The following is a 20,098-nucleotide window of genomic DNA, read 5'->3' as shown; positions in this document are numbered from 1 at the left end:
AGAAACTGGATTTTTTGGAGACCTGGAAGGAAAATGTGCTTGTCCCTAAAGCACTTTGGGTCACTTTGTTTAAATGTGCAATAGACTAAGAATAAAACAGAGGTGACAGTCTACAGAAAACGGTTCCGACATTTTTCATAGTGCAAGTTTGAGGTATATTTTTCATTTCTAAAAGCATATATATACACTACCATTCAAAAGTATGGACACACCTTCTCATTTATTGGTTTTTCTTTATTTTCATGACTATTTACGTTGTAGATTCTCACTGAAGGCATCAAAACTTTGTTTACTAAGTATTTCCATATGTGTTCATTCATAGTTTTGATGCCTTCAGAATCTACAATGTAAATAGTCATGAAAATAAAGAAAAACCACTAAATGAGAAGGTGTGTCCAAACGTTTGACCCTGTAGTGTATATACTTAACACAATTAAGTGGGCTACATACTGAACTTAGAGGCTAGAAACAAACATCGACCCAAAATATCGACTCTATGATCGATATGCTGGTATTGGTATATGATACCAATATCAGCACTGGTATCGATCCCATCAATGTTTGGATCAATCTGCCCACCTGTGTAGTACCTAAAATAAGAACTACTTTAACAATCTCCAACAAAACACAATGCTTTGCAAAATATGCAAGAAAACTATTCTTGCTAAAGGTGGAAACAACAAATGTGTTTCACCACTTGACCCCAAAACACACCATCGATTACAAATGCTAGCAATTGTTGATCCAAAATCTAACAAATGACTCCACCGACCATTGCTGGAGCACTCATTAGCTGTCCTCCATATGACAGGAAGAGCAAACAGTGGATAGAAAACACTCATTTGATTACATGGTGGAAATCAAGGCTTTAAGCAGCTGCTTAAAATGCTCAACCAAAGATACAACACCCAGGTAGAAAACACTTTTTTACTTGTATTATGTGACAGCATTGTGCAGCTCCTGAAGAGTTAGAGGGTTTAGTTACTTCAGTTATTGTTAAAGTGAAGTGTAATTCAGGCTGTTGAAGAATAAAGGTGGTCGTACCGAACACTGACTTTCAACCTGGTTAGAAACTCTGAATCCACATGGTTCAATAAATCACTGCACCCATTTCACATTTTTCTAGCAACTTAGGAGAAATGAGGGATGGCTCAAGAGTTTTGGACATTACTGTATCTACCCATCCTACCAGTACAGTATGGTGAAAGTCCTTCAAATCATAATCCCTCATAAAAAAAACAACAAAAACAAAACAAAAGACCCTTAAATCCACGCTGGCAGCTCTCCATCTGTTTACATCTCTTAATAAAAGCTTTTCTGTATTTGGGTCAGCGATGACCATGTGATGCACGGAGCCTTAACAGTCTCTTTAGTCAGATGGTGTACAGAGATTTAGCTAATGGTCTCCTCATGCTGGTTCTTTTCTTCGGTCTCCTCTGCTGTGGACTGAAAAAGTCTGTGTGTTTATCACAGCTGACTGCAGAAACAAAGCTGGCTGGATTTCAGAGTTAGCATGTTTGCTTCTGTAATCTAAGTAAACTCACAGAAATGAAATCTGTTAAAAGGCATTAATTCGAACAACTTAAAAAGCATTCCAGGCGATATTAGACAGGGGACTGTTTCGCTTGGGCAACATAAAAATTCAGTAATTCCCACAAGGAAATCGGCTACATGGCTAATTCTGCAGCAGTAATAAGTGTTGGTTTTTCTGCTGCTCCCTTCCAAGCTAATTGAGTAGATGTTTGTAGGCTTATGGGGCTAATGCAGCTCAGAGCTTGCTGCTACAAACTATTACAAAATGTTAATAATAATGATAAATCATGCAAACATGAAAAATGGTCTTTTGGTTTAAATCCAGCCACGCAGAGCTTATTTCAATACATTTTTTTAAAGAACTGTCATGTCAGTACAAGAGGTTTATCACAAGTTGGTGTGATGGTGCTCCAAGGTGAGTCATGCAGGAAATTTGAATGAAAAATAAAAAATAAAAGCGGGTGAGAAACTAAAAATATCATACAAAGTTCACACAATAACGGTAAAACAATGCAATACAATCAAACAAAAGTAAATGCAAATTAGTGATTTGCAGATGTTGAGAAAAACCTTGAGAGGTTTATAAAGAAAAGTAACAAGTTTCAGATTAAGAGGAAGGTAATGACAACAGCAAAAGAGAAGCTCAAATATAATAGGCGTGTGTCATTCAGACACGGTGCCTTAAGGGAACCTGCTGTGCTCATTTCCAGCTCTACAGCACGCTGTACGTCTCCGGGTTCTGCCCGTCTTTTTTACCTCCTATCTCTTTAAGGCACCAGCACACACCCAGCAAACTGTAAATGGTACATGAGGACTGACAGCAGTGATACTGGCAGCAACAAAGATTTCAGCAGGACATCTCAGCTCAGTAAATATTGGGCTCATAAGCTGCTTATTACATCACATAATGGAGGATTTAATCATACACTCATAATATCCTTTAAACAGTATCTATATAGTTCTCTCTCCTGTATATAGGAACAGGAGAGGGAAATATGATAAAGGTCAACTGAAATGGAAAATACTGCCACCAGAAAGTTCTAAAGGAAAACTGTAGTTTGACTTTCAAAGTTTGGTTTGCAATGAGGATGACTGTATAAGTCAGAAAAAAGCAAATATTCAGAGCAGTTTAAAGCCTGACCTTTTTCACTCACATTTACACACCTTTATCTATCTAACGCTTTAAACTCTTGCCATGTTTAAAATGGATCGACTCTGTTCACTTTGCTCTTTTCCAGTCCCAGTCATCCGTTTTCTTCTACTGGTCAAGGGGGCAGCAGTCTAAACAGAGATGCCCAGACCTCCCTCTCCACGGCCACCTCCTCCAGCTCAGCTGGGAGGACATGTAGGCATTCCCACACCAGTTGACAGATTTAATCTCTCCAGCATGTCCTGTCTCTGCCCTGGGACATTCTTCCTGTAGGACTTGCCTATAACACCTAGTCTAGGAGGCACCCAAGAGGCTTCCTAGTCAGATGCCCAAGTCACCTTGACTGCCCCCTTTCAATGTGGAGGAGTAACAGCTCAGCTCCGAGTCCCTGCTGAATGACTGAACTTCTCAGCCTATTTAAGGGTGAGTCTAGCCACTGCGTGGAGGAACCTTATTTCCACTTGTGTCTGCGATCTCATTTTTTCAGTCACTACACAGAGCTCATGACCAGAGGTGAGTGCAGGGGTGTAGACTGACAAATAAGTTGGCAGCTTCGTTTTTACACTCAGCTCTCTCTTCAGAACAAAAAACACGGGTACAGCGTCAACATCACTGCAGATGCCCCAATCTATCTGTCAATCTCCCAACTGACTACTTGAGGCACGAATTTGTCATTGACCCAGAGTGCACGCTCCACCCTTTTCAAGCTGAGAAACATGGGCTTGGACTCGGAGGTGCTGATTTTCATTCTTGCCACTTCGCACTCGGCTGAAGAACACCTCAGTGTGAGCTACAGGCCACCACCTGATGAAGCCAAAGGAACCACATAAAAAGCCGAAATTCTTAATTCACCGATTCTTAATCAGTGACAAAGGGCAGCCTAGGTGTAGCTCAACACCCACCGGGAATAAGTCTCACTTACTACCGATGTAGTAACACACACACACACACACACACACACACACACACACACACACACACACACACACACACACACACACACACACACACACACACACACACACACACACACAATTAGGATGTAATATATACACAATTAGGACCTGTTACTGTTCTGGCTGTTGACAGTATTTTCTGATTTATGAAGCAATAAAAATAGATTTCCAAAATCCCCTTAAAAACATTATGACAGAATCAAATCTGAAATCTGAGCCTTTCTTTATCCAAAGTTCAAAGTTACATTTATTGAAAAGTAAGCAGGTTGCCACATAGTTGGATAGATGACACCTCGCATGCATGTTTAATGTGTTCAACTGGGAAAGTTGAAGGGTGATATCTGTAATGGGAAGTCTTTTAAGTCTCATCGGAGCCGTGAACTCTGACAGCTCTGGGATTTTGCCTCTATCATGCGTAGCTGGCTCACTGCTTATAGAGAAACAATAAATATGTTTCCTTTGTGTTGATGAAATTCCATAAGATTGGAAGTTCTGCAGTGTGGACCTAACAGACTTTGTTTTCTGATGATAGTCAGGGAGAACCACCTCACCCAAAAACTGATAGCATCTTTTCCAGCTGTACAGAGAGAAAAATGCACAGAGAGTCATCACCGCTGTCCTAAAGATCATCGAATGCCCTTTTCCCTCCCTGGAAGGTCTTTAGAGTTTTCAGATTTACAGATTTCTTTGAAGTAATCTTTCCAAGTAATCCCAGGTAGAATGATTGTATATCTTTAAAAAACAAGAATTGGGTGCACAAGTTTGAATATATGTTGCATTTTCTTTAATCCACACAAACATATTCACACTTAAATCTTTTAATAAGTGATGCTGAAGCTTTTTAACTTGACAAGGCCAATTAACTCCTCTTTAGTAATCATGATTGACTGCAGCTTGCAGCACAAAAAGCATTTGTTTGACAGCACTCATTAGATTGACCAAGACTCAGAAAAATTAGAAAGTTCAAGGAACAGTGAAGATCTAAGAAGGAGAACTGTCCGAGGTCTGGAAGAAAGCCCAAACCATCACCCACACATGACAGGAAATTAGATAGGTTGTTCCCAGGAACCACCAGAGCTCAAGTCTGAACTGGAAACTTCTGGAACACCAGTGTCGCCGTCAACAGTGAAGATTAAGTCAACAGAATTTTATTTATATACCACCAAATCACAATAACTGTTGCTTTATACTGTAAGGTAAAGACACTACAGCAATACAAAGAAATCCCCCCAAATCAGATGACCCCCTATGAACAAACACGGGGCAACAGTAGAAATGAAAAACTCTCTTTTAACCATGAAGTGAGTTTTCAATCGCCAGGGTGTCGACTAAGAAAGAAGCTTCCTCTCCAAAATCGACACCTTGGAGCTCGACTAAAATTTGCGGCTGCAGTTTTATGGTCAGATGAGACAAAGATTGAGCTGTTGGGCCACAATGACAAGACATATGTTTGAGGCTTTTAACCCTAGAACACTATCGCTGGGTGATTTTCACCCGAGCAAATAAATTTACATGATTTCTTTCTCCTGCAGCTGTTAGTGTGTCGAGGAGATTGTGCCTTCACCAGGGAAGTCTCAAATGTCCCAGGAATGGGTGTATCAAAGACCAGCTTTCCAGCGTCATTTTTTTTTTTTTTAGGAATTTTTTGTTCTTGAATTCCAGATTTTTCTGTAATTTCGGAGCATTATTTTAGCATCCCCCCATGACACTTTTTTTCATTTTGTTAGACATGGCACAGTTGAAAGTAAAAGCTGACCACTCTGATTTGTCATGTGTTTGATATATTTTGATGACAAGTACTTTTTTGTTGGTCATATTATATCGGGTAAAAATCACCCGGCATTAGTGATTGTGTTACTATTTATAGCGATAGTGTTCTAGGGTTAAACCTAAGAAGACTGTACCAGCTGTCAAGCATGGTGGTGGCAGCATCATGCTCTGGAGCTGTTTTGCTGCCAGTGGTACCTCCAGATTCTTCAACCTTATTATTAACAGCTAGATGGTTGACACTTGGACACAGCTGGATGTTCCAACAGGATAATGATCCCAAACATAGACTGCTTTATGCATAAAGCAGACTAACGCTAAACTTCTGGTCTTCTAAAGTGCTGACTTCAACGGGTAGTGGTGATGTATGTATATATGGATTGGATTAGAGAAAATCCAAAATAAATTTAAACTTGTGCACCCAATTCTTTTTAAAACATTTTTAAAGTCAGTAAAGATGTATGCAGTACAACCATTCCACGGTGGAAAACGAAAATTTCAAAGAAATTATTAAAAGCCCCAAATTACTGTGACATTCATGCCCAGGATGAGTGGATGTAAACTTCTACGTGCAGTATGATGTGTGTTTTACTTTCCTTCTTACAATTTTTATACACATATGCTTAATTATTTTGCAGATTTTTGCTCTGAGAAAACATAATCCAATTTCGATCTACATTTGACAACAGAGTTATAGTTACTGCTGATATTTTTATCTCTTAACATCCAACACTGCAACACATATTTGACAAAAGATAAGAAAACCTAATAAGTACTCTTAAAATATGCAGCATGTATTCAGAGCATCAGTGCTGACTGTCCTCCTCTGCTCCTGCATCTCCTTACATCACTCTGGAGCAGCACAGAGACAGGGCAGCAGCACACAGCCCTCCTTATCTCAGCCTCGCCACGTCACGGCACATCTCGAGGGGCAAACAGAGCTGCATCGGTGCCGTGCGCCCGTCACCTCGTGATGTCTGGAAGCACGCCTGGCCCTGCCAGGCCAATGCAAAGCTGTGCCAGGCAATGTCTCGTACCAGCTGGGGGCCACTGGATGATTCGCCACGGCTTATTGGGAGGCGTCACTAAGTGTTTTTCTCTCCTTTCTGGAGTGACACCAACCGCAGACCTCTGTGTTTCACTCCTTCTCGCCATGTCTAATCATAGCCCGGCAGTTCAGTTTATCGGGACTGCATCTGTGATACCCGTGAAATGTTCGGCCTAGTTGTGCAGCTGTGACACGCTGCTGATTTTTGCTGAAACTCGCCATCTTAAAGAGTTTGTTAAAAAAGGCAGCTTGAAGATTTTCAGGCTCATTTGACCGCTCAGAGAAGACTTATTCTTGCTCTCACAAACGTCTGGCCATCATTTGGTCAGTGACGTAATGAGACATGTCAGACGTGGCAGTAAATTTTCATTATGGGACTTCTGTTTCTTTCTCGAGGCACAGAAAGAAATCATCAGAGGAGAAGCAGAGATACCAGCTGCTACACCCACAGTAGCCTCAATAAACCAGAATGCTATGCATCCACTTTTGTTTTTCCATCTCTCTCTCTCTCTCTCCACCCACACATGCAACCCGTATATGGGTTTAAACATTTGCAGTCTTTCTGTGCGCCCAAACAGGCACCTTTGATCGAAAGCAACAAGTTGTGTGAGTCGTTCTGCGAGGGCTCTGACAAGTAACTAAGCAGATGAGACAGGTGCAGGCAGCTGAGGTTCAATAAGAGAGTAAATAACTCCTGGAAATGCAAAGAACAGCCCCGACTGATGAGATCTGAAACAGTAACCCAGCGTGAATGTTCCTCTGTGATTTCCACGAGACATCAAGAGAAATCAGCGTCCTCTTCCGCCACACTGACTTTGCTGCAGACTGCTAACCTCAGGCGTCCGTGATCCCGAGTCAACAAGGCAGGCCGCCGCAGCGAGCCATCGTGAGCTCTCCCTTTTCTAAAGCATGACAGCGAGCATGCATTCAAATCCAGGCAGATATCCAACACAAACAGCAAACAGCACTGTGGCTCGGATATCATTGGGATCATCTGAAGCATCGGAGCAGGGAGGCGGTGGACGTTGACATAACTGGATTGACGGAGCTGGTTAAACCCGCAGATTCAGATTGTGACCCTGCAGGTCACGCGAAGCAGGGAAAGCGGTCACGGTGGCGGCTGCTGTCAATCATGCACGCCCAGATGATCTGCGCTGTAAATTTACTTTGACGTCAAAGAGTGGTCTTTTGGCTCTGAAACCAACCCGAGTGTGCAGAGCGCTGATGTGGCCCAGTTGTTGTTGTTTTATTGGCCTTTTTTTTCTCTCTCCTCCTCTATATATCCTGAGATGAGATTTGCTGAGCATGTTCTTTTTCAGCACGCCATGCAGCACGCTCATTCAGTGGGACCCTGCGTTTACACCTGGGAGCTGCCCCGCACAGTCTGCTACTGTCGGCTAAGGCGGCAGTTCTCACGCTGGGCGGGGTGGGGGATGACGAGGGGAAAAAACATGCCGTCAAACTAGGCTGCATAAAGATGATTAAAGCAGGGGAACATATATAAGAGTTTGCCGGAGCTGGAATCCTTTTTTAGATGCTGTTTCCTCTTGAAGTAAACTCTCCGATGGGGGTTGTTATACCAGCAGAAAAGCTGAAATTAAGAGAATCTCTGTATATTTCTAAACAGTGATAGATATGCTTGTTTTGCGTTCAGTAACAGGATGAAACTGACTCACTGTTTACTGACCTGCTTGACCGTGCTAAAACCACTGAGAGTCCAGCATCACAGGTTCACACTGTGAAGAGTTTGAGGTTTGAATATTTTATTTTCACAAGAGCTTTGCAGCTTTCATATGTATGTGTGAATTCATCAAGCCTAGAGCTCTACTGATGCTGGATATTTTGGTAGAGAATAAAACATTCTGGTATTGATATAGTAGCCCATAGCTTACACCAGGAGGAGTTTGAATATTTTACAATGTTTTCACTGAGCTGTGTAGTTTGAAAGAGTTAACCTATACCTGAGTTTTACAGGCGATGCAGATAACGATGAAAAGATTCAGACAGGTACACCCCATGATTCAGTAGCTTGTAGAAGCATCTTTAGCAGTAATAACTTTAAGCAATCATTTTCTGTAGGACTGTTGTCTCTCACATCACTGTAGAGAAATTCTGGCCCACTCTTCTTAGGATCATTGCTTCATTTCATTGGGGTTCATGCACAGCTCTCTTAAGGTCCCACCTCAGCATTTCAATCAGCTAGAGGTCTGGCCTTTGACTGGACCACTGCAAAACCTTGATTCTTTTCTTTTTCAGTCATTCTGTTGGAGATTTGCTGCTGTGCTTGGTATCATATTCTTGATGCATTATTTAATTTCAGCCAAGCCTTATCTATTCAACAGATGTCCTCACATCTGTCTCTCGAATACTTTGGTGTACAGAGGAGTTTATAGTCGACTCAGTGACTGAAAGTTTGTCCATGTCCTGTGACTGCATAACAAGCCCAAATCATCATGCCTCCACCACCACCGTGCTACTGTTGGTATGACGCGTTTGTGATGATGTGCTGTGTTTGGTTTTATGCATTATAGCCAAATATCTGCACTGTGGTCTCATCTGTATAAAGGACACAAGTCTTGTGGTTTGTTCAGATGTAACTATTGCATGTTCTGTTTAGAGTGAAGAGACTTTCTTCTGGCAAACCTTCTAAACAAGTCATACTTGTTCAGTCTTTTTCTAATTGAACTATCATTATCTTTACCTTAAGCTCTTGGGTTTTTTGACCTTCAGACCTTAAGAGTTAAATTGCTGGGACATCCACTCCTGAGAAGACTGTAACATTGTGTTAACACACACCTGAATGCTCCAGACCAGCAAACCGCTAAAATCTGGCTATATAGCAATACATAAAGTCAGAATTGATACAGTTATTTTTGACTTATTGAAAACTTTCTTCAGTTTTTGGATTTTATAAACATTTTTGAACGTGCAGTGAGTCAGTTAAAGACACGACTTCTCTCAAACCACAGTTGGGTTAGCGGAGATGCTACTGTGCTCTGCTACTTAACGCTGATTGGAGCTTTAATATTTAGAAGCCCATGTTTCTATTTATTTGTATGACGTTAAGTAAAGCATTAAATTTTGTGAAATGTATATGGGAGTTTCAGTACAATGTAAATGCGAAAATAGCACTATTTCCAGAACTTCTGCAGTTTCAGTCTCAACCCAAACAAGTACAAGATCTCACAGCGCAGCACTTTTGCTTATTACAAATGTACATTACAGCAGATCTGCAGACTCTCTGGATTTGATATCAGGGGGTCTGTTTCTTTGTTGATGCCGATAGGAGCTACAGAAGTCTCATCTTTCATTTTGGAGCAACTTTGCTGCAGGCTGTTGTCTCAACATCTGATCAGTCTCACCGTGTTTGCTGAAGAAGTGACAAAATTAAACTGCGCGCACACACACAGACACACACCGGGGCGGTTTTGGGTTTCACAAGTTGCCACTTTTGCAGGTCTGGTATTTCCCTGCTCACATCTATCACTCTGCTACTTTTAATGGGCTAAATGAGAGCAAAGTGGAAAGGCATCAGGGCCTAAACACAATGGAAGGCAATAACTGATGTGCTCTATTTAGCACGTCTAATTTGACATTTCTGTGGAGGAACTGCAGGCGGTAGATTTGATGCTTCAGCAGCACTGCTGCCTGCATGCCAACGCTGAGAAGAGTGAAGCAAGTTGATTATATTTTCTGGTCGCAGACTTTTCAACAGCCTGAGACGAGCTACACAATAAACGTTCGCTCTCCAGCAACATCCAAGTTTAGGCTGCAGTCGTCCTGAATGTTGCAGGGGGAATCTTTCTAATTTGTTAGCTGCTAATTATCCATTTCTCACATCAACATATGCTGTCTAACCAGAAGACACATTGAGTGTGTTTGTCTAACCTTTTCCATAAAATCTTCATAGCCTCATATTCATTGGCTCCCCCGGTGAACCTCTTCTGCTCTTGTGGGTGGTAAAACCTAAACTGCAGAATAATGTGAAGTTTTGTTTGACGGTTTTCACAGCTCATGTGAACTTTTCACAAAGAGCTCATATTAAACATACAAAGGATCCTTTTCCTGGTTTCTGTGACTACTGCTGCTAAGTCTGTAAAAGGTGTTGGAAGGAGATAAAGTGAAAAAAGCAGCCTCGAGTGTCAAAGACACACAATATTTCTACCCATTTTCTGACCTTCTCCACAATGTCGGGGCTCAAAGACTTCAGTGTTGCTTCTTGTGGCAATTGTTGCTCTAATGTCACTCAGGAAATCAGTGTTTCAAGTTTACCTTTGAATAATGAAAACCTTGTGAGTTGAAAGGTTGAACAAATAAGCTCCAGATGAAAGTGAGCCAGGGATGCTGTGCTCTTACAGTATATTACAAAGCCACTGGTAAACAAGGACCTGCGGAAGTGCATTTATTTCCAATTATCCTGAGGCACAACAGACAACACAAAAGATACTTTACAGCTAGTCTCACAGTTACTGATACACAAGATGTTCGATTAATTGAAGTTTTGGTTATTTAGCTGTAAAGTCTGGTTGAGTTTTGACTGTAGAAACATTTCCTTCAGAGTTAGAGGTGAGGCTTTGTTATGACCCCTTACACACCTTTAGCATTACTGTCTAACATGCCATTTGTCTGGCAGGGTCTTCATGAGCTTTTATTAAAGTCAAGATTGCCCCATTGGGTCACGACTTAGACAGGATCGTAGGACAACTGGACAACGACAAAGTCGACCAACAGAACTGACAAGCCTCGCATCTAGAGCCAGTTATGGTCACCACGTTGGTCGTATTGTGCACAAGCAAGGACATCACCATAGCAATGTCACTAAGTAACCAGGTGCTGAGGGAGAGGGTACTCGCTGTGGTGTTCTTCTGAAAGACACGCGTCGCCATTAAGCCAAAACCTCCACGTTAGAAAAAAGACACTCTTCCAAAAGTTTTCTCCAGCTGCTGCAGCAACTCCCTATCAAAGAGTCTCTGCACAGATCATTGAAATGGCGATACGACAACCAACATGATCAATGTACGCTCACGTCTTCAACCCAGCTGCAGCACCAGCAGATGTGACATAACTTCGAACAACGGAAGACAAATGCCCAACATTCCTGTTATATTGGTTGGTTTGGTGTTTCCACTGTGCACCGTCTCTGTCGTGTTTAGTGTTAGTTATTAGCCTTTGTAGGTTTGTCTCATCATGTGTCTTCTTGCTTTTGTTTCTTTCCCTCCTGCATGACCGTCTGCCCGCCCTCATTAGTTTCACCCGTGTTTGACCGTCTCCACCTGCTCCTGTTTCTTTAGACCAGAGAGCGTGTACAGTCTCATGTTTCCCTTTGTCTTTGTCAGATCTTTAGTTTGCTCCCTAAGAAATGACCTCACATTCTTCTTCTTGCTACTTTTGCAAATTCATGTTTTATTTCTTCGTGGACTTGCTGTACTTCTGGATTCTTGGAGAAACCAATAAAAAGTTCTCTTTTAATTTTACCTACCCAGCATCTTGCATTTGGCTCTAAAAGCTGAACTCACATGAAATTTTTCAATTTTTTTGCATACTAATGGTAACCGTGCCTACAAGAGTAAGAATATCAGAAGAAAACATCTGGGTCAATTTATTTCAGATGTTGCAGGACTTCTATTGAGGTCAGTCAAACTATTTTGGATGTAGACAAATTACACCAAAGATATCTTGTATGTAATAATGTGTCATTAATGGGTCCTGAGGTCTTTTTATCATTACACAATTCATTAAATTTTTTTAATTAGCTTCCATACAATCCAATCCACAGGACTCATGCTTCCCAGTTCATCAGTGTCAGTGTAGTGGTGCTGTTGCACACCTGTTTCACATGAAAGCCTCTTCTTTCTGTTTCCACCTGTGTGCACGGCTGCATTTTCCAACACAGAGAATAAAAAAGTATCTTTAAATAGATAACATCACTGCTATGAATATGATCCCATTAATATCTCATCTTAACTCCTCACAAGGTTATAGGCTGCTTCAAGACCTTCTTTAATGTGACCCCAACGTGACCTAAAGAATATGTAATCAACCTGACAAAGAAAAAAAGCCTCCGACTTCCCGCCAGTCAATCAGAGCTGAGGAAGTCCAGCTGCCCTTCACTTAACCCTTCAGGACACAGATCAGTTACTGAGAGCAGCCTTATTGGATCCTATTTCATCACCTCGCTGGTGCCTGCAGGAATATACCCACAACAATACCTTCTAACAAGCTCTGCAGCGCAATAACTACCCAGAGTCACCTTTTGTAGACGGTTTAAGGGTCTGAGCAGCTGGCAGGGAAGCTGGATTCAGATGTGGGGGATGAGATTTAAAAAGAAAAAGAAAATGCTGACCTTAAGGTTGTAGAGCAAATGCTTTGCAGCCCATGACACATGAAACAGCTAAAAAATGGTGCATCATAATTTGAAGATTGGTTTCTGGTTAATAACACAGAAAAAAACCTGGCGGGCAATAATGCAAAGGTTTAAGACTACAGCGGCACGTAAGCTTATCGAGAACATGGAAGGAGAAAAAGATTATATATGCGATTATATCAGACAATGTTTGAGTCAGCAGGCTTCCTGTCAGGACTGGGGTTCAATGGAGCTGCTATGTTACTACAAAAACATGTCCGATGACTCATGGTGATGAGAACGAAATTCTCCAACCTCTGCTGCTAGACTGCTACAGAACAACCTCAACATGTCAGAAAATGGCCAGTGTGGGTTTAACGCTGAATCTGTGATGCACGGACTCTTTAAGGAAACAATGTTGGGCAGTGAAAGGCGGCTCTGCTGGTTAGTTATGTGCATCATTAACACTCACATCTGGAAAATAAGAGCTAAAGTTGCTACTGAACAGTTTAAAAGTGCAGTTAGATTTTAGTTTATTTAATAGAAAAAATGAATTTTACATTTATGAATTTACACTGATTAGTGTGTAATTACGTCTTCCAACAAACTGATGAGCTCTCATAAAATTAGAATCAATTGAAAACACACAGGAGCAGGCTTTTGTGGAAGCTGCTGTGTTACCCTGCCATCTTGAAAACAGTGGCTGAGAAGGACATTGGTGTTCTGCCTAATCATGTTTTCTATATTTGGACAGAGAGTAGCCAGATGTGTAGCGCACCAATAGTGGAGAAGAAGAGAGCTAAAGAGAGCTCACAGGTGCAGATGCAAATTTAATTTGCATTCATGAAGTTTTACCATTCGAGATGGGATCCCCTTCACCAAAGAAGCAAAAAATGAGAAGGTAAGCGACTTGGCCACCATGTTGATAAAATGTCATCCTCTTCTTCCTCAGCTCAGGCCTCAGAGCCCTAACATTCAAAAAAGAGCGTAAGCGTGCTTATTTATTAATGATATCGTCACACTTACTTATTGTCAGCAGATTAGAGATGCGACCCTCCCGTCTCCGGACAGCTGACAACAAGCCGGCTAAACGACAACAACATCCGGCTATAAGCTAACATTACGCCAGCTAATGTTTGGCTCGAGTGTCCTAAAAATCACACTTTCCCTCTGATAAACAGCTTGATCAGATTCTCACATCGTATAAGGGTTTCTTCACTAAGCGCGCTGGGTTGCAGCTACACCCTCCAACTCACATTTCTTACGATATTTAAAGTGTGTTGTGATCTAGGACGCTGAATGTGGAACCACTGAGCAGAAGGAAAAAAGAAAGACCAGAGAGAAGATTCATGGATGTAGTAAAGGAAGACATGCAGAGGCTTGGTGTGACAGAGGAGGATGATAGAGATAGAGTGAGATGGAGGCAGATGATCTGCTCTGGTGACCCCTAAAGGGAGCAAGAAGAAGAAAAAGAAGAAGAAATCTAAACAGTTTTGCCTAATCAAGAAGAAGAGAAGAAGGGAGAATGTTGTGATCTCTTGTGTGAGTAGAAAAATCAACTGCTTCAGCCTCTAAATGTGGAATTTTTAAGCTTTTGAAAATGGAAAATGTGCATTTCATGAACGTGGACATGAATGAGCAGACATTAGAGCGGTCTGATTAAAAAAATTGTTCTCAGGGACACGAAAAAACTGGAAGATTCACGTCCACAAAAATGAATCAATGTCTTACAAGTCGTGACTACGTCACAAACTCCTTTGAGGCTGTTGTGTTTAGTATCGATCTTGAACTGACTCTTCATCCAACTTTTTCAATTCCAACCTTAAGTTTTTTTTTCATCATGCGGGGACCCGCTGTAGACTTTAATCAACAAGAAATGAAAACAACACAGGCAACATCTGCAACATGAAGCTCAAGCAGAGCTTTTTAAAGCACCAAGAGCGATCGAGGGGTGACAAAGCCGCTCCTGCTGCGTTCTACGAACACCAAAAGCAGCTGGAAACAACCTTTTCCCCAAATTCACATCAGCAGAGATTTAGGCACAATCTGCAGCGACACAGAAACGGCAGATTAAAAGTGAGAGCTGATTCTCTTTTTCTTGGACATCATAAGCCTTTAAATAGCAGCCTGCCTCATTCGGCGTCACACACACTCGGGGACTAAGTTGAGAACATGGCCACAGTCCAGGAATAATTAAAAGCAGGACAACAGACAGACTCCTGTGTCGACGGGACAGAAATCACCACAAAAATAACAGCAGGGAAGGGAGACAGACGGAGGCTGCGTTCACATGTGTCTCTGTGTTGTAACGCTCTCCCTGATCTCATGTTTGTTCAGCGAGTGTCAGCAGAAAGACATTTGTGTTAGAAAAACAGAGGTCAGCTGATATCAGCGTTCAACGCATCAATTTGAATATCTGAATGTTCCTGAGCTGTTAATTAAATTTTACAGCATTTAACCAGAGATAGGTTTAGTCACACTGGCAGGGCAGCAGTAGGAATGATAATGACAAGGGGAAAAACAGTGAAATACTGCAGTGGAATATAAAAGAAATGACAAAAGACAAAACACTACCTGAAATGTGTGGAAAGCAAGCAAAGGAAACAGGTACAAAAACACACTTTCATAACATCGCTGTCAGTTCGTATAAAGGCCTGTTTACATTGGATAAATATCACCAGGTGACCTCAAGCGATCTGTAATAACTGCAGCAGTTGTCTTTGCTCTTAATCTTGTGCAAATCTGCCATGTCTATAATCTTCATAATAAAAAAAACATCAAAAGCAGAAGTAATACATCTACTCCTGTGTGAGTAAATCTTTTTTAAATATGTTTTTTTCCCATCCTTTTAAGGGCAGAGCATCACAGAAGGCTGATAGTGGAAATTATTAATGAGAGTTTTAATAGAATTCTGGGTGCAAATTCATGAGGCTCAGCGTGGAGACCCATTACATTTCAGTCTCATCTGCAGATAATCCTCTGGATTTGCTCAGTAAATTTGGGTGAATCGCAGACTTCATTTATCCTGTGAGAAGGGGCGGGACCACAGGGATGGCTAGTGGTGTAGTGTCCCCTCATACAATCTGACCATCCTCCCAAAACAACTACGAAAGGATTTATAATGATCAGAAAGAGGAGGCAAAGTAAATACAAAAAGATGTAAGATGATCTTAAGGACATAAAATCACCAGGAAGGGATGCCAAATGAACACCAATGGTGTTACAGTTAGCCCAAAGAGACATGAACAACCACAATCAGATGTAAATGACTTCAGAGAGCAGCAAAAGACAAAACCACCACAGAACGGAAGCAAAATGAAAAATAAAAGAAGAAAAACAAAGACACAATGTGACCATAAAGGAAAGGAAAATGTAGAGAAAAGGATACAAAATGATGCATATAAACACAAAATGACAATAAAGGATAGTGAAAAGGTACACATGATTCTACAGAGGGATGGAAAAATATCCAGGGACACAAAACCACAACAGAGAAAAGGGATGCATAATAATACCAGAGATACAAAATTAATATAAACAGATGCAAAAGGGCCACAATGAGAATCAAAATGCCCCAAAAACATGCAATACAAATACAAAAGGATAGAAGATGACCTCAATGTTAAGCAAAATGCCCCCAAAATACACAAAAGAAACCAGAGAGGTAAAAAAAAAGAAAAAAAAAAAGAAGCCCAATAAGAAGCAAAATCAAATGAGAGTTGAAAGAGAAACGAAAGAAATGCAAAATGACTACAATGGAATGCAAAATGGCACAAGGAGGACTCAACAACAAAACAACAAAATAAAAGGTACCCTGGAAACAACTAAACAACATAACAACAACAGGTAGAAAGAGACCACTAAGTGGCACAAAACAACTTTAAGGTGCTAAAGATCAACACAATAAATAAATAAATTCCAAGAACCACAATAGGAAACAAAAGAATGTGAGCGAAGCAAAATGTCCCCAAAATAGATAAAAGAAACATAAAGCAAGACAGAGGAACCTGTTCTAAATGAATACAAAACAAAAAGCTCCAAAAACAAAGGGATGTGAAATGGCTCCAGAGATTAAAAAAATGACCAGAAAGGGATCCAAAACAACCACAATGGGACACAAAATGACCACAAAGAGACACACAAGACCATGAAAAAACCATGTAGGAGTATGAAATAACTCAAGAGTCAGAAAATATCCTCAAGGGGATGCAAACAGACCTCGAAGAAAAGCAAGCTAAACCCACAGACACAGTGGGACGCAAAATAGTGCAAGAGAGACACCAAATTATCCAAAAGAGATACAAAGTGACTACAAAGAGAAGTTACATGCCCCAGAAGCACACAAAACAACAACAAATGAACAAAAAATTAGCACATCCCAAACAACCAAAATAGGATTTAAAATAGCCATAGGGAGGCAGGAAATGTCCACAAAAAGCTATAAAGGAGGCAAGAAAAACCATCAAAGATAAGCAGCCTACCACAAAACAGATGAGATGAAAATTAGCTTGAAGAGAAACTAAATAAATAATAAAAACACAAAAATATCACAGTGGGATGTAAAATGATCATAAACAGACATAAAATAACCACAGAGAGTTATACTACATGACTCAAAAACATATGCAAAACAACCACAAAGCATGCACAATGAACACAAAATGATGCAGAATGACCCGAAAGAGACACAAAATGACCACAAAGAGACACAAATGACCACAAGGACAACCTCAGACAAACATAAAATCAATACAGAGACACTTAAACAGTTGGATCTTCCTAAGCGAGTGCCTCTGTGCAGAGATCTTCAGGCAGGTCTAATGCAAAGAAACAGCGAAAGAAGATAAGGTATGAGCTCCATCAAAAACACAGGGACTGTCAGTGTGAATGCAGCCTCAGAACTGGCAGTGTAAAGCCAAAGTCAGTCACTGATGAGTTAATGGAGAGTGAAAGGCGTGGGAATAATGTGGGAAAACGAGAAGCACACACGAACAAGGGTGTGACTGCAGCATCTTCTGCCGCCTACCTGCTCTTTGACAGAAGCCAGGAGGTTGGTGGTGGTGGTGCCGCTGGAGTCTGTAGGGTGGCTGTGACCACTCGGTCCCTCTCTGGCCACCATGGGCCCTTCCCCCTCTGTGTCACCCTCCTCCATCGCCTCTACCTGCCCGCTGTAGTCCAGAGCCGGCTGGCTGCTGAGGCGCCCTCTCTGACCCTGCAGGAGGACTACAAGCCGGTCAGGATGTGGACAAGGAGGAGGCACAATGACCAGAAAATCACTGTCACATCCCCCAGGGGGGCCACTGAGCATGTCACAGGGTGAGTTTACAGGGGAGCACCCTCTATAATAGCCCTGCAGCGATTCACACTGGTTTTTATAAACCTCCCTAATATCCCCGCAGAGACTCATACTGATTTTATAGTGACCTTATGGTATCACTACAACACCCCTATGGAGGCTCATGGTGTGCTTTTCTTTTATGCACCTACAGTATCAGCCTCTGTAGGGATTCATAATGAGGCTCACTGATGAGATTAGAGTGCTTTCCCTTATATATGCTTTAATCTCCGTGGAATTGTGAGGCATTTCAGCGGGGATTTAACCCTTCTGTGCCGCATGTGACTGCAAATGTCTCCACAATTTACAGTTGCAGTAGTGTAAATGTTATGCATTGCATTTGAAGGTGTGCATGCAATCTGCACGGGAGGCATTTAACAACATGTCACGTTCAGGGTCTTTTTTTCTTTCTTTTTTTTTTTACCCCCGTTTCTTTTCTGGGCGATAAGCGAAGAGCCTTGATCACATCTGCACACCAGCCTGACTGTCACACATCAATCACTCATCCACCATCCGGCAGCCAAGGACGAGGTCACACCGACTCACCGGACCGGAGACCGGGGAGCGCGGCTGTGTCAATCCGAGCCTGCCTCTCTTGTTTCGGGCACGCAGAGCTGCGCTGCCCGCCCTCCTGCCTGGCAAGCGGCTGTCAGTGAGGACTCACCGGCCAGATGTTGCTGTCAGAAGCAGGCCACAGCTGGCTCGATCCGTCCTGTTACACATCCATCCTCCACCTGCGGACGGCCGTGACAGCTACTACATTTCCCACGCGCCGACGTCAAAAATAAACAAACAGTCCCCGTGCACGTCCTCGCGCTCCTCCTGCAATTATGTGTTTCCCCCTCCTCTCCTCTTCTTTTTCTTTTTCACCTGCTGTGGGGTTTCGGTGCACTCATCCACCCCTGGCGTCCGCGCAGCACCCAGCCACCCACCCACCAATCAACCCGCCCAGCCACTATTACCGATCAGTGGCGTGACGTCACCATGCGGCTACGAATTGCTTTCCAATACGATAATCGATCAGCGGTCACCGATGCCCCACCGTTGCATGCGTTGCTGCAGCAGCTGCAGCCGTGCAGATGCGCGGAAGCTCCGTGCAAACACCCCGCTGGAGAGGAGGGATGCAGCCCGCGTGCGCGCGCGTGTGAGTGTGTTTTCTCCCCTACACAAACCTCCGTGGGCCTGACTGGTCATTATGGGACTCCCAACGGTAAATTTAATAGTAAAGTTTATGAAGCACTTCAGGATAACTTATGGAAATTATTTTATGGAAGCCCTTTTACGCCAGGATAATTAAATAATTAAACTACTAAACCACTGAATTCAAATTAATACAGATGAAATATTAAGAGATTTTTTTTAATCTATGTGAGTATTTTAATCCACATATTTTGATGACGTTTTTGCCTCGTGTTAGCTGACTACAGTGGCAGTGGAAACCCACCAGTACTTGTCCCTAACAGCTAGCAGGATGGGGAATACAACTGATAGGTGCAATCAAGTTAGCATATTTTGAAACTTACCATGAACTCCTGTGACTTCTGACACTTTTCCAGACTTCTCCTGTCACACAGCCCTGGTAACCTTGCTCTTCATTTCCGGTTTGCTGGTAGCAGGTTTTGTTTTTTTAGCTGAAATGTTTTAACTTTCAGACATCATGTTACAACTGTAGTGGAGCAAATTTACAATTGATTAGGAGATTTTGTGGTTGTATATCTGTTTAAATGCATATGCTATGTATGCCATAATCTTATCAGACTAAGATTTTGTGCTTTTATTTTATTTAATTATGTATATGCTTCTAAATTATACTAATGTAAGGTGACCTGGAGAGTTTTGAAAAGAGACTAAAAATAAAGAAAATATTGTTTTAAAGTTGTTTTTTTTAAAGCTACTACAAATTTCATTTTGTTTTAAAGCTTAAACATGAACACACCTTTACTCATCTTTAAATAGGTGTGTGTGA

General features: G+C 41.8%; 1 protein-coding gene across 7 annotated transcripts in view; it reads right to left on the bottom strand.

Annotated features, from left to right (window-relative positions):
- LOC134619949 (plakophilin-4-like) overlaps window positions 1-19,226 on the bottom strand; it is a 69,310-nt gene extending 50,084 nt beyond the window's left edge. For 2 of the 7 annotated variants that reach the window (XM_063465745.1, XM_063465749.1), the window contains exons 1-2: window positions 18,797-19,226; window positions 17,824-18,009 (exon numbers count right to left, since the gene is read on the bottom strand). In XM_063465745.1, coding sequence (XP_063321815.1) covers window positions 17,824-17,949 — 126 coding nt within the window. In that variant the 5' untranslated portion in view covers window positions 17,950-18,009; window positions 18,797-19,226. Of the gene's footprint in view, window positions 1-12,281; window positions 12,330-13,652; window positions 13,765-15,749; window positions 16,268-17,823; window positions 18,021-18,678; window positions 18,773-18,796 lie in introns of those variants that run through there. The other 5 variants (XM_063465747.1, XM_063465748.1, XM_063465750.1 and 2 more) reach the window with 5 other exon arrangements.
- Between the last annotated feature and the right edge of the window lie 872 nt (window positions 19,227-20,098).

This window comes from Pelmatolapia mariae, linkage group LG23 (assembly GCF_036321145.2).
Source record: "Pelmatolapia mariae isolate MD_Pm_ZW linkage group LG23, Pm_UMD_F_2, whole genome shotgun sequence".
Taxonomy (NCBI): Eukaryota; Metazoa; Chordata; class Actinopteri; order Cichliformes; family Cichlidae; genus Pelmatolapia; species Pelmatolapia mariae.
Note: the sequence above shows the minus strand (reverse complement) of the source record. Positions and strands in the feature narration are given on the sequence as shown.